Below are 16925 nucleotides of genomic sequence, written 5' to 3'. Positions count from 1 at the left end.
CTGGGCATCCACTCCACTCCAACTCAAAAAACAAACAAACAAAAAAGACATATATGGCAGATACAATAAAATGAACACAAAAGCTCAAAAGGGTGAGCTAATTCCATCAAGATGGGCCAGAGTCTCTCAACCACTGCACTACTGTCTATGCATGCCAATGATTCTTTTGTTGCAGGTGGTTGCTTCACACACTCTGGGGTGTTCAGCAGTGCCCCAGATTACGCCTGCTGAATGCCAGTGGTAGTACGCACTTTCTCCCCAGTTGTGACAACCAAAGATGTCTCCAAACACTGCCAAATGTCCCCTGAGGGGCAAAAAATGTCTTATTGAGAATCCATGACCTGGCCTAAAAAAGCTCCTTCAACTGAGATTAGGTTTAGCTGTGAGCATTTCCTCCCTCCCTTCCTCCCTCCCTCCCCTCCCTGTCGGAGACTCACTCTGTTGTCCAGGCTAGAGTGCAGTGGCACACTAACAGCCACCTTAGCCTCGACCTACTGGGCTCAGCCGATCCTTCTGCCTCAGCCTTCCATGTAGATGGAACTACAGGGATGTGCCACCACGCCCAGCTGACATTTTAATTTCTTGTATAGACAGGTCTCACCAAGTTGCCCAGGGTAGTCTCGAACCCATGGGCTCGGCAATCCTCTCGCCTCCGCCTACCAAAGTGCTGGGATTATAGATGTGAGCCACCGTGCCCGGCCAGCTGTGAGCATTTAACAGCTAAAGCACAACAGCTAAAGATTAGCAGGGTAAAAGACACTCATTGGTAAAGGTATACTCTTTCACTGGGAAAGGTATTTTTTTCCAGCACTAGGTTCCAAGATAAGTTCCTTCCCTGGTGTTTTATATTAGGGGATCCTAAAGAATACAACCTTTGCTGACTGTACTAGCAATTGTGTAGATGTTGCAGAAATAATCTTCATGTGGCTATTTCTTATCCACAAAAGCCAAAGAATACCATAGGACCAGCAGCTCAGCAAAGGCATTTCTGGGGAAGCAAAATGTGGGTGTGAGGAATGGGGAAGTTTTCTGATAATTGTGTCACTTTCACTTGACACCAGTGACGAGTTCTTATACTATATTTATAGAGCATAAAATAAGCATTCATAAGAACACCTAAAATTAAATATGAAACAATTGATTTGTCAGAGAAGTAGGTGCCCCCTCCTCTAAAAAATCGTTTAATGTGTTTTGTTTGTGCAAGGGAATATTTCATTTGAAAAAGACAAATGTGTACTGTAGAATTAAAATTTGTTAAAGGTTTTAAGGGGAAAACATAAAACCACTGAATAAACACAACACATAACAAAGATATGTATTTACTTTAGAAGGTTAGTTAGTGTTCAGCAAGCCTTAAAGAAACTGAATTTTAATCTTGTACATGCTAGAACACGGTTAAACATTAAATGCAAAATAAAGAGAAAGTTCTGTTCTCACTTGTTTATTGTAGGGCTCGGACTTGTAAGACGTGTGCGGTGTGTATAAAATGACATACTGTTAGACAAACAAAAGCAAACTGTAGGGCAGTTCGAATGGCACTGCAAAGCAAGCCAAGTAGGGAACATCTTTTTAGTTTACATATCTGTATTTTTAAAACAATAAACCTATGCCGCTCAAATTAAAAATGTGCAACAATTATTAAAAATGTGTTTTCATTCAACAAGTCAGTTCATGTTGCAAACATTATGTTTGAGCTCCAAATTCTACACCTTGCAAACTCACTTCTCAGGTACGCCAATCAAAGCACAGAAACGAAACAGAAGAAAGGCCAAGGGAGCTAGACAGGCGTCCGACTCTGCCTGCCCTCCCTTTTATCCTCTTGCCTGCCTCTCCGGACACGCCGTCCCTGCAGATGCCTCTCTGCCACTCAGAACCCCACCAGGGCTCAGCACCCAGGCCTGCCCTGCCTTTTGTAACGATAAAACATCTGTAACTTACAGCCTCTTATTTCAATCAGAACTATTATTTTAAGCCACATAAAAGTGGCATTAGGTACGTTCACACTGCTGTGTAGCCATCACCACCATCTACCTCCAGAACTCCCATCTCCCCCAGGTGAAACTCCGCACCCATCACTCACTCCCCTCTCCCCTTACCCTCCGCAACCACCATTCTACCTTCCGTTTCTACATCTGACTACTCTGGGTACCTCATCTGTGGAATCACACAGTATTTGTCCTTTTCTGATGTGCTTATTTCACTTAGCATAACATCTTCCTACAGCAAACGTCAAAAGGTCTCCTTCTTCTTTAAGGTTGAATGATATTCTACAGCACAGAGATACCATATTTTGTGTACCCATTCATCTGCTGATGGACACTTGGGATGCTGCTGTTATGAGCAGGGTGTCCGAGTATCTGTTCCGAGTCCCCGTTTTCCATTCTTTGGGGTACATGCCCAGAAGAGGAATTGCTGGAGCATATGGTAATTCTACTTCCTGCCCCACCTTTGGCCTCTCCCTTAACTCTCTTCCCCAATCAAAACATGCTCATCATCTGTCTTATTCTGCAAGCAGCTGCTGTCAGGAAGCTGCCACCTGCCAAGTGCCTCATCAGGACACTGTCTTGATAGCTGACAAGGCTTAGCAGATCACCCCTCCTAGAGGGAGCTGCACTTTTAACAGGGGAACACCTTAAGGAAAAGGAATGGCTGTGTCAAATTGTGGTTTTCCAAAGCAGCAATGCTAGGGGTGGCATGGGGGCCTTGGCAAGACTGACAAAAGAGCTCCCGGGACTCTGGTTCCATGCACTGCTTCTAGAAGTTTTCTCTTTTTCTACCCCCAGAATGCACAGCTTTCCTCCTGTCCTGTCCCAAGTTCTATGACCCACTCGGCTGTATTTACTCTCCCAACAAACCCCATCCCATGATAATCCCAGCAGCCCCTCTGGGGACCCTCCTGCCAGCGCTTTGGTCAGGTGCCGGGAATCAAGGTGGAGCAGATGCCACTGGCCAGTCTGTCAGGCCCACGTGAAATGGCTGCGCTCTCTCAGGCCTGCCCCCTCCCTGCTTCCAGCATCTCTGAACTTTCCAGGCCCAAAGGTGTGTTTCTGTCTTCGAAGTCCCGTTGACTCTGCATCCAGAGCAGTTCCTTCAGTGTCCTCTCTTCTGCTTCAGTCCTACTAGGCCAACCTACACAGTCCCCTCCCCGCCCCACGACCTCTCAGGTTCGCTGCCTCCAGCCTCACTGCCACGTCCCTCCCTGCACCAGCACTCTGTGCTCACAGCCCGCCAAAGCTTTCCACCATCTGACAAACCAAACGGAAGATCACTCGGCCGCCTCTCAGAACTCTGACTCCAGCTCACCCAGCTGCACCTCCCACTGCTTCCCTTCATGCGCTCCTCTCAAACTGTTTCCTGAACACAGCCTGAAATGCATCACCTGTGCCTCGGCTCACCTGACCGCTCTCTACTCAAATGCCACCCCGAATCCCCCCAAAATACTTTCCTCTGAACTCCCACTGCACTTGGTCTGCACCGCTGCTATGGCACACCTCCCACTGCACTTGCCTTTTAGAACCCTCACTCTCCTAGCAGCTGCAGACATGGCCTCCCTTCCCCTCCCTGCTCCTCCTCTCCATCCATCTTCTCCAGCCCCTCGCTCAGCACCCCAGCCTCCCAGACCTTGCTTCAGCTTCACGAGCGGAGCGCATAGCTCTTTCTGACCCCGGGGCCCTCTTCAGGCAAGCTCGCCAGGCAGGTTGAAACACACTGCCCCAACTTAACTGTTCACCCTCCTTCAGATTTCATCAGTGTCTGAAAGGAGCTAACCTTGATTCTGCATTTCCCTTTGACAGTCTCCTAGGGCATATCACAGCTTGCAATTATAAATATTCACTTATTTGATTCCAAACTGATTATTCAATGTTTAATTTGTATTAAATTTATTCCGTTGTTTGCATTTCACCCCATGGAGGGCAGCGACAATGCTATAACGTCCATGCTAACCCCAGTGCCAAGGCTAAAAGATATTTACTGACATTTCTTTATTGATATTTACCAATACACGATTTTACTGACAAACAAAAGATATATTTATTGAGTGAATTAACATTTTGGTCTTTGTAGCTCAGTCTAAAAAAGACTAGGGAAGGTGCTCAGAAAGCCTGCACTTGACCTAGCCTCCCTGCCCTCTTCCCCCTCTCTCTTGCCTTCTCCCTCTTCTTTGATTCCTTCCCTCCCTCACTCCCTCCTTCCTTCCTTCCTTCTTTTTTTGAGTTGAAGTCTCACTCTGTCGCCCACGCTGGAGTGCAGTGGCATGCTCATAGCCACCCCAGCCTCAACCTGCTGGGCTCCAGCGATCGTTCTGCCTCGGGCTTCCAAGTAGCTGGAACTACAGGCACGCACTACCACACCTGGCTAATTTTTGATTTATTGTAGAGACGAGGTCTCACCAAGTTGCCTGGCCTGGTCTCGAACCTTTGGGCTCAGGCAATCCACTCACCTCAGCTTCCCAAAGTGCTGGGATTATAGGCTGCGTCACTGAGCTTGGCCCATTTCTTTCTTAAAAAAAGATGAGGGATAGGGAAGAAGAGGATGACTGGGAGAAGAAGCTGAGAAACAACGCAAGGAACACAATAAAACTTCAAAAAGACTCAACAAAAGACAATACTGCATCAACAAAATAAGAACAGAATGAATTTTTGTTTAAAAAAAAAGAAATTGAGAACCCTTTCCTGACAATTAAGATTAAGATAGCCAAAATAAAGAATGCAGGAGAAGAAATGGAAACTAAAGTAGAGGAAATTTCTCAGAAAGCGGAACACAACGACAAAACTGATGGTGAGAATGAAGATCATTAGAACCAACACATACCAACTGCTGTGCCAGGCAACAAACTAAACCTCACGACCTGCCTATTATTATTAGCCTTAAAAGGGAACATGAAAAACATAAAATTAAAGGATCAGCATGGGAAATCCAACACTAAGACCATTTGCTTTCAGAAAGAAACAGAACATACAGTGGAAAGGAAATGTACACACACACAACCAAGCGCTGAAGGATTCAAGTCCCCAGGCTGGAAGGGCCCCCTAAGGAAGAGGATAGAACCCTTAGTCTTTCATAAATCATGTGCAAGTATTTATAGAGGAAATCAGTCCTCCGTATCCGTGGGTTCTGTACCTGTGGATTCGTCTGAGAAACAAAAATATTAAGCAACAACAACAAAAAAAATGGATGCTAAACTGTACTGAACAAGTAGACGTTTTTTCTTGTCTTTATTCCCTAAACAATACAATAAACAACTATTGACATGGCATTTCCATTGTATCAGGTATCATAATTAATGCAGAGATGATTTAAAGTATACAAGAGGATGTGGGTGGGTCGCATGCAAATACTACCGCCATTTTATATAAGAGACTCGAGCATTCAGACTTGGATATTTGTGGGAATCCAGGAACCCGTCCCCTGCGGCTATCAAGGGACCAGAGCATACAGATTCCCAGAAGGAAACACAGGAACTAGGTGGGGATTTAGAGATGAAGAAAAACCAGCCAAGAACTGACAACTGTTTAAGCTGTATGACAATACACAGGGATTCATCTGCGTATTTGCTCCACTTTTGCACACGCTTAAATTTTTCCATATTAAGAAGTTAAAAAGAAAACACAGAAGATTCAAATAATACAGAAGTACATATGAGAATAGAAAGTGAAAAATTATCCTCTGTAATCTACCTCCTCTCTTCAGAAGCAAACCTGTTAACAGTTTGGAATATATATTTTCAGACCTCTGTTTATCCATTTATCATTTATTTACACACATAAACACATCCTCTGTTTGCTTATTTATTTATAGAGTGGTATCATGCTATATATACCGTTCTGCAACTTGTTTTCAAACAAAGTGTCACTGACATCATCCTACAGCTGAGTCCTAGGCTAAAGTCTGAATATACCATAATTTACTGATTCAGTCCTCTGCTGAAGAAAACAAAATGTTAACAGTACCACTGTTACCAACAGCTTTCCAATGATGGCTTTAATTATCTGTATTTTACAATTAGGTAAAAGTACCCGACACTTATAATTATAGAATTCCAAAACTAATACAAAAACAAAATTAAGTATTAAAAACTTCAAAACGATAAAACTCACATTAACAACATAAATTTCATGTAATACTTTGCTGGAACTAAAACACAACTTACGACATGGGTTATTTCAAAACCATACATACATGTAGTGTTCTTGTGTGTCTATCTCCTTTCCCACTTTTGTCTATTATGACTACTGAAAACCCCTGCATCCGATGGGACTCATTTGGCAAGTTCATTTACACAGCAACTGGGTTTTCTTTTTTCACATTAGACTGCTACAAGTAAATGTGACACTAGACCTCATAAGCAAAAATGCAAATAAGATTGAAATCTTATGAAAGTAATTAATTATGAAAGTAATCAATGAATCATGAAAGTAATCAATACTCAAAGTCAAATAAATTTTTTTTTAAATTCTCACAGAAAACTAATAAGCACCAAAATGTTTCCTAGGGGAGTTACTAAACTCCAGTGTGAAAAATCTGCCATAATGAAAATTCTTATAAATTAATGCTTTTGTACCCACGGTCACATTTCTATATAAAAGGAGATGTATATTCACATTTTGATACTACATTTTTGATGTATTACAATTGAGATTGTCAAAATGTTCTCTAAAATATTTGTACCAATTAACAAGTGCACTAAAATTAATTTGGAGTATATTATTTTTACAATCCCTGGTCAATTTGACAGGAATAATGTGATTATCTCATCTTAAAGTACATTCTGAATGTAGTTAATAATCCTTCCATATAGTCATCGATTGTTTTTCTTCTTCAAGTTACCAACATTTTTTTCCTATTGATTTGCAAAAGGTTTTCGAGTAATAAGCCATAAGCCCTTTGTTTACTGCTTAGTCACTGTCTCTTTTGACTTTTATGCACTTGCTCAGAACTTTTACATGTTTTATGTTGTCAAATGCATCAGGCTTTTCCTTTAAGTTTTTTAAAAGAGTTTCATGTTAGATGTTGAAAACATTTCTCCATTTTAATGTTATACTAGTACTAAACCAGATTTTCTTCTAGTACTTTTTATATATTTATTTTTTCACATTTAATTTCTGATCCACTTGGAAATTATTTTGGTAAAAGGGAAAGTAGAGGTTTCTAAGCTAGACTCAAACATGGGGCTTAATTTATATTTGTATTTTCCAAATAAAAACTCAGGGTAAAGAGTTTTTTGTGCTTTCTGTGCTGTTTCCCAGTATAAGTGACTGTGACACACAAAAATATTACAATTTTTCGGAGACTGCATGCTTTATGTGGACTGCAGAAGAAAACATGAAAATCCGGATCACATGGGACTATATGACATCAAAGTAGAAAACACTGGCAAGAAGAGAGCTAAGCAGCCAGTTGCCCAAGCAATCACTTAGGAAAACAAGCCATCCTGACTCATACCCTGCAACCTGAAAAGGAAAAGAAAATAAGAAAGAAAATAAGCCAAAATGAAAACACGAGGCAAGCCTTTAATCAGCTACCGCCAAGCCACAGTGCGAGCAAAAGCCAGGTGTGGGTCAGACATGTCAGTGACCCCGACAAGGCCCTTAGAGTCAAGGCTGCTGGCCACTTTCTGGGACTTGAGGCCAGGGAGGAGAAGAGAAGGAAGAGCTGGGAACTGGAAAGTGCCGAGTCTCAGAAGAGAAAAGTGTCTCGGCTTCCCTTCCCAGCCATTTGACATCCTGGTGAGGTGTGTACCGTGGGCTGCTGCTAAGCCCTCACCCCACACTCCAGTCCTCATCACAATAAAGAAGACTCCAAAAGGAGACACCTGGGCAAGGAAGGCAGAAACACTTAGGAGCCTGGTTGGCCAGTCCCCCAAGCAGGACTTCCTCCAAAGACCACAATGCACTGACTGCACACCAAGACCAGCGTGAAGAGGACAGAGCCCTTTAAATCGCACGTGACTGGGCCAGGAGTTGGAATCCTCAAAGACAATGCCGTCCTTGAAGACTCTTAGCCTGCAGACATTCAACATAAATGACAAAACAGACGAGCATTCCAAGATTAAACGATGTAAGAGACTCCACTACCACCCCAGATGATCAAGAAATGCCTATCCCCAGTCTTCAAAGCAAAACGTCTGTTTCCCATTTTTAATCAAAATCGACGTTAACATAAAACGCTAAGATATATAGATATATCTATAGGAAACAGTCGCACTTTTCTTTTTTTCCTCTTCAGATTACAACACATTGACACATATCTGAATGTAGTAAGGGCAAGGTACAGAAAACGCTTATTAACTATTGTTAATGAAATTAAAATACAGTCTTAGTCATCTGACATTCAAGCTGGCAGTTCTCTGAAAGCTGTGATTCAGTCAGGCAAGCAGGAATTGGTATAAAAAACAACTTTCCATTTGCCACTGAGAATATTAAAAAGATGTGACTCAACGGTTGAGATTTAGTAACGCATTTAGTACTGCTTCATCAAGGATCCTTACATGAAATTGATTTTTCTTTCTTAATTTCAAGTCAGCATGGCAGTGAAGAACATAGTGACTCCTAGAATAGCTGGATGCCACTGCCCTGATTGGTGCTAAGTAAGGTTCCAGCAGTCTTCCACCATTGTTTTTTTTTTTTTTTGCAAAATTGGTGCAAATGTCAACATAGCAACAAAGGCAAAAAGCATCTTAGTATTATTAAGAAAATAGTGTGACCTTGTAGATACCCCTGAAAGGGTTTTGGGACTCCCAGGGGTCCCACGGACCATACATTGAAAATCACTGTTCTAGACAGACCATGTGCAAAACTGGTAAGCTTAATGTGTTTGACAGTACAGATAAAGAAGAGAACAAAATTACAAAAACATCATTCAAGACTGCACTCCCAGAGTAAACAAAGAAACAAGTCATACTACTGCCGAGAAATCTGTAAAACCAGATGCAAAGTTCATTACAAAATGCATTGGAAGCCGGACTCAGTGGGTCAGCCTGTAATCCCGTGCCGTTGGGAGGCTGAGGTGAGTGGATTGCCTGAGCTCGCGGGTTCGAGACCCGCCTGGGCAGTGAGACCTCATCTCTACAATAAATCAAAAAATCAGCCGGGTGTGGTAGCACATGCCTGTAATTCCGGCTACTCGGAAGGCTGAGGCCGAAGGATCGCCGGAGCCCAGCAGGCGAGGCTGCAGTGGCCGGGAGCGGCCACTGCACTCCAGTCTGAGCGACCGAGTGACACTCCAACTCAAAAAAAAAATAAAAATATAAATAAAATGCACTGGGAAAGAAAGGAGGATAATCTAATGGTATTATGGAAGAACCATTACCACCACTTAAAGATGCCAGTAGATTCATTCTTTTTACAAACATCAACCAAGCCAGACATTGTTTGTGAAGTCAGAGATGTATTAGTGGGCTAGACAGATTAGACAAGGTTCCTGGCTCTAGTGGGAGGAGAAAAACAACAAACATGTTAAAAATAAATGAGCAATCGAATTACAAAGCAGAGCCAAAGGGAGAAATGATTGTTGTACACACTGAGTTGCTTTGCATGGTCTCATTTGAGATAATCAGTGTAAGAATCTTGACTTTTTTATATTTGGAAACATCAAATAAAAATGGAAATTATAAATAAATAAATAAATAAATAAATAAATGAGCAGGCCAGGCTCAGTGGCTCAGTCTAAGCCCAGAACTTTGGGAGGCCGAGTTGAGTGGATTGCCTGAGCCCATGGGTTTGAAACCAGCCATGGCAACTTGGCGAGACCTTGTCGCTACAATAAATCAAAAATTAGCCGGGCACAGGAGCACACGCCTGTAGTTTTGGCTACTTAGAAGGCTGAGACAGAAGGATCGCCAGAGCCCAGTATATCGACGCTGGTGTGGCCACAAGCGTGTCACTTGGACAATGTCCAACCTGGACAACGGAGTAAGACTCCAACTGAAAATAAAAAAATAAATGAGCAAGTCAATTTTAGATATTTTTAAGAAATATAAAGAAATTAAAGGGAACGTTGGATAATAATGTGTGTGTGGTGGAAGGGGGCACTTTAGGAAAGGCCACTCTCAATGCCTGAATCTGAACTGCGACGCAAATGCTTGAATTACAAGGAGATGGGGGGAAAGTGCCTGGCAGAGAAAACACCAAGTGTGAATGTTCTACGATAGGAATAAGCTCGGCCAGTTCCTGGAATATAAAGACCAGTATGGCTGAATATAGTAGAGGGGGAGAAAAGGAGATGAGGTTAGAACAACTGTCAAACTCTATCCGGCATTAGAAACCACACCAGGAATTTGGGGGTTTTTGTTTGTTTGTTTGTTTTGAGTAGGAGTCTCACTGTCACCCAGGCTGGAGTGCAGTGGCACGCTGCTCAAAGCCACCGCAGCCCTGACCTGCTGGGCTCAGGCGATCCTTCTTCCGCCTCAGCCCTCCAAGTATATGGAACTACAGGCACACGCTACCATGCCAGGCTGATTTTTTGATTTACTGTAGAGATGAGGTCTCGTCAAGTTGCCCGGGTGGGTCTTCAACTGCTGGGCTCTAGCAATCCTCTCGCCTTGGCCTCCCAAAGCGCTGAGATTATAGGATTGAGCCACTGCGCCCAGCCAGAATTTGGGTTTTAATCTCAATGCACTGAGAAGCCACAGTGTTTTAAGTAAAATGCCATGATCACACATTCATTTCATGAGGATCATTTGAATGCTATGTGAAGAAGTATGAACTGTAGCTGAGTGAGTATATAAGCAAGGAAGCAATTAAGAGGCTTCTGAAACCCAGGCAAGAGATGATCCTAGCTTGAACTAAGACGCCACAACTTACATAAGTAGGAAAATATGAAGCTCTACGTTGGAGGCCAAATGATGGGATCATGAAAGAAAGGAGGAAATTAAGGACAAATCCTAGGTTTTGGGCCCAAGGAAACTGGGTAGATGACGGTTCCATTTAAAAGAGATGAGAAATATTGGAAGAACGGCAAGTTGTAGAGGAAAGCAAACCAAGATTTTTTGCATAGGCATACTAATTCTGAGACTCCCATGAAGACACCTGAGTGGAGATGCCAACTACACACTGAGAGATAAAGCCAGGCCTGAAGATAAAAATGTAAGAATCAATGGCATTTAAAGGCACAGAGTTAGATGAGTTCAACCAGGGGACCTAGAATGGAGCCCTGCAGCATCTTAACATTCCAAGACTGTTCAATGGTGCTAATGCCACGATATGGATTTGAAACAAACAATGCAAAATATCGTTGCGGGTGTATATTTAAATAGGTTCTTGAGATATAAGCAGTACATAAGAGAGCTTTTGTTTTGTCTACTGCTAAAAGTATATGATACAAAGTTTGATTTTTTTCATGCAGATTAATGATTACTTTTTTTTTTTTTTTTGAGTTGGAGTCTCGCTCCTTTGCCCAGACTGGAGTGCAGTGGCATGCATGCTCAGGGCCACCCCAGCATCGACCTTCTGGGCTCTAGCAATCCTTCCGCCGCAGCCTTCCGAGTAGTTGGAACTATAGACGTGCGCTACCACGTCCAGTTCTGTTTTATTTTTTGTAGAGACGAGGTCTCGCCAGGTTGCCCGGGCTGGTCTCGAACCTGCGAGCTCGGGCCATCCACTCGCCTTGGCCTCCCGAAGTGCTGGGATGACAGGCTGAGCCACCGAGCCCAGCCAATAATTACTCATGATTACAACTACTTGAAAAGGTATTTTGCACTCTCTACACAGGAAGAAAGCGTAAAGAGAAGAGAGTGTTCAAGTTCAGTAGCTTCAAAAGAAAAATTAAACCAAGACAACATTTCTCAAAAATGAAAAAGTCTGGCAATATCAAGCATTGGTGAAGAGGTATGGAAAAAAACTCATCCTTTGCTGCTGGAAATAGAAATCAGTAAAGCTTCTTTGGAGAACAATTTTTAATTCCAGCAAAATTTAAACTCAGCTATTTACCCACCAATTCTCCTCCTAGTATACAACCATCCTAAACCTTTACACACAGCAAAAATGGGAAACAACCCATGTCCATCAATGAGGGAACAGAAAAATAAAATGTGATGTACTCATATGATGGAATTCCATCCAGTAGTTCAAACGAATGGACTAGCTCTATATTTATCAATACAAGCATATTTCAAAACACAATGATAAATGGGGAGAAAAGATACAGAATGGTTTATATAGTATAACTCCATTTATATAAGTTTTAAGATTCATGACAGTGGTTTCCTCGGGAAGGATGGAAGGGAAGGGAATTATGAATTTAGGAAGGGGAATTAAAGGAACTTCAACTTTAATAATAATGTTCTACTTCTCTAACAAAAGCAGGCAAATACAACAAAATACTAAATTTTACTGGTTCTGGATGAGTGCTACATACACCCTTATTTATCCTATCCTCAGCGTTTATCTTCACAATCGGGGGGGAAAGAGGCCATGCATACACTGCTTTATTCACAGAGGGAAAAGGACAAGATAAGCAACATGATTCAGCAAAGAAACCAGTGACAAAAATTTAAACAAGCTTATCATGCTCAACTGAACACACATCTTTTTGGCATATTGCAGAAAAAACAGGGAATACATATTAAACTTGCAAAATTGGCTGTAAGAGACTATTTAAACTTGAGCTTTCCAAATAGCAGATGAAATCACACTATTTCTTTATGGCACTGACTACTTAGCTTGATCAAAGGGTATATCTAGGTGATATAGCCAGTATTTCAGGAGCCTAAATTCACCACTTGAGGGCTGAAATAACATGGTCTTTAAAAGTGAAGATAGACTGAGTATGGTAGCTCATGCCTATAATCCCAGCACTTTGGGAGGCCAAGGTGGGAGGATTGCTTGAGCCCAAGAGTTTGAGACCAGTCTGGGCAACACACGCAAGACACTGTCTCTACAAAAACATAAGAAAATTATCCAGATGTGGAGGTGCTCTGTAGTTCCAGCTACTCAGGAGGCTGAGGCTAAAGGTTTACCTGAGCCCAGGAGGTCAAGGCTATGGTGAGCCATGATCGTGCCACTGCACTACAAACTGGGCGACTCAAAAAACAATTTTTAAAAAGTGAAGCTAATTCTTATAGATATCTTAAAGAACATGTGGTACAGTTTGTCATATATTTTACTCTTTCCTAACCCATGATTATTCTCTTCAGTATTTGGAGAAACTAATGTAATGATACATTCATTGTTAGGCATATTTAAAAGCCGCATTCAAATGTCAATATTGAACATGAAGAAATACTTCCAGAGACAAATACAATCAAATAATGCATTGGAACCTTATCTGACACCACCCTATAAATTAAAACATCCAACCTTCTAAATTATGTTGAGTGTGATAAACTTATCAAAGAAGTATCTGACAGAGTTGAAACTATTCTTTAGTGAAAAATGTATCCATAATTTCTTTCTTTCCTTTTTAGAACCAGACTCTTGCCATGCTGCCCAGGATGGTGTACAGTGGCTATTCACTGGAGCCAGCACAGCACGCTGCAGCCTTGAACTCCTAGGCTCCAGCCTCCTGAGTAGTTGAAACTGCAGATGCACGCCACCATGCCTGACTTCTCCATGACTTCTGAGTCTGTGTTCAAGCTACATAGCTGACAGTCACTTGCCGCTATTACCCAGGAATAATTCTGAGTTAGGATTTCCTAATTTAACAGAAACTAAGTAAGAAAAGAAACCAACTGGATGTAAATTTAACCTATGACTCAAGCTGGCACTGACCTGGAAACAGGTATCTGTAAAAGACCATAAGTAGTACTGTACTAGACAATGAAAGGAAATGAAATGATTATTTTTACTTTAAATATCATGAGTTTCTAAGTCATCTAAAATGAATAAATGAATGTTATGCTGAATAGCCACTACGTAGTGTGCAGATTCACAAGGAAGCATTAGGTAGATAGTCAGAGACAAGGCAGAAAAGGACCTGAATCAAAGCCCAGCAGCCTGTTCTAAAGTTTTGCCTGGGCTGCCCTGGGCCTAGGAAAAAGGGAGGACAGACACATTTTCTTCATCTTCCCTCCAAACACACACATTGGGTCTCTTCTCCCACAACTCCATTCTCAGGTCACTTGATAATATTTTCCAATATGTCCTGACTTCTAAGCAAGCAGATTTATATGTAGATTTTGTTACCAGAAAACACTGGCAAAAGAAAATGAATAGCAATAAAATACTACTATATTTTGCACTTGAACAACACCCAGTGGAAACAATATACAGAACATAAGTCAGAGGTGAGTTCCTTCTATTCAAGGAGCTCATGTTGACAACAAAAGCAGCAACACCAGCACTCGTGGTAGCCGGAGGTGACTCAGCCTTACCGAGTTGGTTCTTCATGCCCATGAGCACCGAGTTCATGTGTGCTTTGGATGCATATAGCTTGCTCACAGCCTTCCTGGACCTGATCATCTCCTTGGCCAGAACTACACAGACGTCCTTCTGGCCTTTCTTGGCAGCATCTTTTACCGATCGTTTCACTTTTTCTTCCTCTCTTTGGATATCTAAATTTAGAACAGAACACCAAAAATCAGATTTATTGGCACGCAAATCCATTCTTATTGTGATCTATATGTCTATTAAATAAGAAAACATATGGGAGTATATAAATGAAGCCAAAATCACGTGATGGGTTATCCATCATTTCCAGAAACAACACAAAGTAGTTTAAGATTGAGTCAGAGTCTCACTGTCGCCCAGCCTGGAGTGCAGTGGCATGCTCACAGCTATCACAGCCTTGACCTGCTGGGCTCAGGTGGTCCTTGGACCTCAGCCTTCCAAGTAGCTAGGACCACAGGTGTGAGTCATCACACCAAGCTAATTTTTTTATTTATTGCAGAGACGAGGCCTTGTTCAGGCTGAGCTCAGGCAATCCTCTTGCCTTCAGCTCCCAAAGTGCTGGGATTACAGCCATGAGCCACTCACTGCACCCAGCCTTACACTTGAAATCTTAAGACACTTATTGCAAACCCATTCTAACTTGTGTTGGTACCGCTCTAAGAATGTCAGAAACAAAAACAAAAAACCAGAATTATCTTTTGGAGGGTGGGTCCCTCGTAGTACACTCAGAATTTGATCCTATGAATCAAATGGTCAACCAAAGTTTTTATCTGGCAGTTTTGAGAAGGTTGTGCCATGATTTGAGGAAGAAATGTCCTAAGTTGTGGCAATCAGGTGATTGGTTCTGCCACCATGACAATGCACCTGCTCATACTGTGCTGAATAAGCAGTAGTTTTGACCAAAAACAGCATGAACCCCCTACCCCTCCCTATTTGTCCAATCTCATCCCAAGTGACTTTTTTTTTTTTTTTGCTTCGCTATATGAAAAAAGTTTTGCAGATGTGGAAGAGGTCAAACAAAAAATGGCAGAAACACTAAAAGGCATCAAAATTAACAAGTTCCAAAACTGTTTTGGGCAGTGGAAAAAGCATCTTGATGGGTGTACTGCATCAAATGGAGAGTATATTGAAGGTGACTGAAGTTTAAACATGTAAGAATAAAGACACAACTTTTTATATGTAAAGCCTGGGGTTTTTTGGGTCCCCCTTGTACATTAGAGCTGGCTCCAATAATCAATAAGTAGCAGTCCTACAATCATGGGAGTTCGATTTCCATACACTCACTAATGCTTTGTAAACCCCTGTATCTTGAAGCCTGAACACTGAAGTCTCATAGCAGCATCAGCTAGAGGTAAGATACGTCTAAATCATAGGCTTTTTTACCAGTAGTGCTTTGTCTAATTTTTAAAACTGTAGTTAAGATACAACACAAAATTTGCCATCTTAACCATTAAGTGTGCAATCCAGTGGTATGAAGTACGCTTACGTTTGTTACGCAACCATCACCACCATCCAGAATTCTTCATCTTTCAAAATCGATTAAACAATAATCCTCCATTCCCCCTTATCTTAAGTCCTGCCTTCTACCATTCTACTTTGTGTCTTTATAAATGTGACTATACTTAGTACTTCATGTAAGCGGAATTACACAATATTTGTCTTTTTCTGACTGGCTTATTTCACTTAACAATGTCTCAAGGCCCATCCATGCTGTAAGTATGTGACATGATTTTCTTTCTTTTTAAGGCTCAATAATATTCCACTATGTATGGCTGGGAGTGGTGGCTCACGTCTGTAACTCCAACTCTTTGGGAGGTAGAGGTAAGAGGATTTCCTGAGTCCCGGGATTTGAGACCAGCCTGGACAACTCAGCAAGACCTCGTCTCTACAATAAACCAAAAAATTAGGCAGGCGTGGTGGTGAACACCTGTAGTTTTCTAGCTACTTGGAAGGCTGAGGTGGAGGGATCTCCTGAGCCCAAAAGGTCGAGGCTGCAATGGCCATGAGTGTGCCACTGCACTCCAGCCTGGGTGACAGAGTGAAACTCCAACTCAAAAAAAAAAGAAATTCCACTATGTATATAGCACATTTTACTTAACCATTAATCTGTTGATAGACACTTGAGTTGCTCCAACTTTTAGCTATTGTGAATAATGCGGCTGTGAACATGGCTGTACAAATATTTCTTAGAGACCTTGCTTTCAATTTTTTGTATGTATGTCCAAAAGCAGAATTGTTGGATTATATAATAATTCTGTTTTACATTTCCAACAGCAGTGTATGAGGGCTCCAATTTCACCACATACTTGTCGACACTTGTTATTTTCTGTTAGTTTTTTTTCCTGTAGTTTCATTGACAGAAGTTATCCTAATGGGTATGAGGTGGCATCTCATTGTGTTTGATTTTGATGTATATTTCCCTAATGATTAGTGACGTTGAGCATCTTTCCATGTGCTTAGTGACCATCTGTATAGCTCGTTTGGAAAAATTCCAAAGGACTATTCAAGTCCTTTGGCCATTTTATTGTATTTATTTATTTATTTATTTATTTTGAGTTGGAGTCTCACTCTGTCGCCCAGACTGAAGTGCAGTGGCCGCTC

The 16925-nt window shown here is 41.7% G+C and overlaps 1 protein-coding gene across 2 annotated transcripts in view; it reads right to left on the bottom strand.

The window, feature by feature from the left end:
• LOC103255581 (E3 ubiquitin-protein ligase RNF103) overlaps positions 1–16925 on the bottom strand; it is a 110791-nt gene that overhangs the window by 12111 nt on the left and 81755 nt on the right. For both annotated transcript variants that reach the window (XM_021710197.1, XM_008053553.2), the window contains exon 3: positions 14309–14488. In XM_021710197.1, the coding sequence (XP_021565872.1) occupies positions 14309–14488 (180 nt within the window). The remainder of the gene's footprint in view (positions 1–14308; positions 14489–16925) is intronic.

The sequence above is a fragment of the Carlito syrichta genome, unplaced genomic scaffold (assembly GCF_000164805.1).
Source record: "Carlito syrichta isolate Samal-C Ts95f unplaced genomic scaffold, Tarsius_syrichta-2.0.1 Scaffold288277, whole genome shotgun sequence".
NCBI lineage: Eukaryota > Metazoa > Chordata > Mammalia > Primates > Tarsiidae > Carlito > Carlito syrichta.
This window is presented reverse-complemented; position numbering and strand designations above follow the sequence as displayed.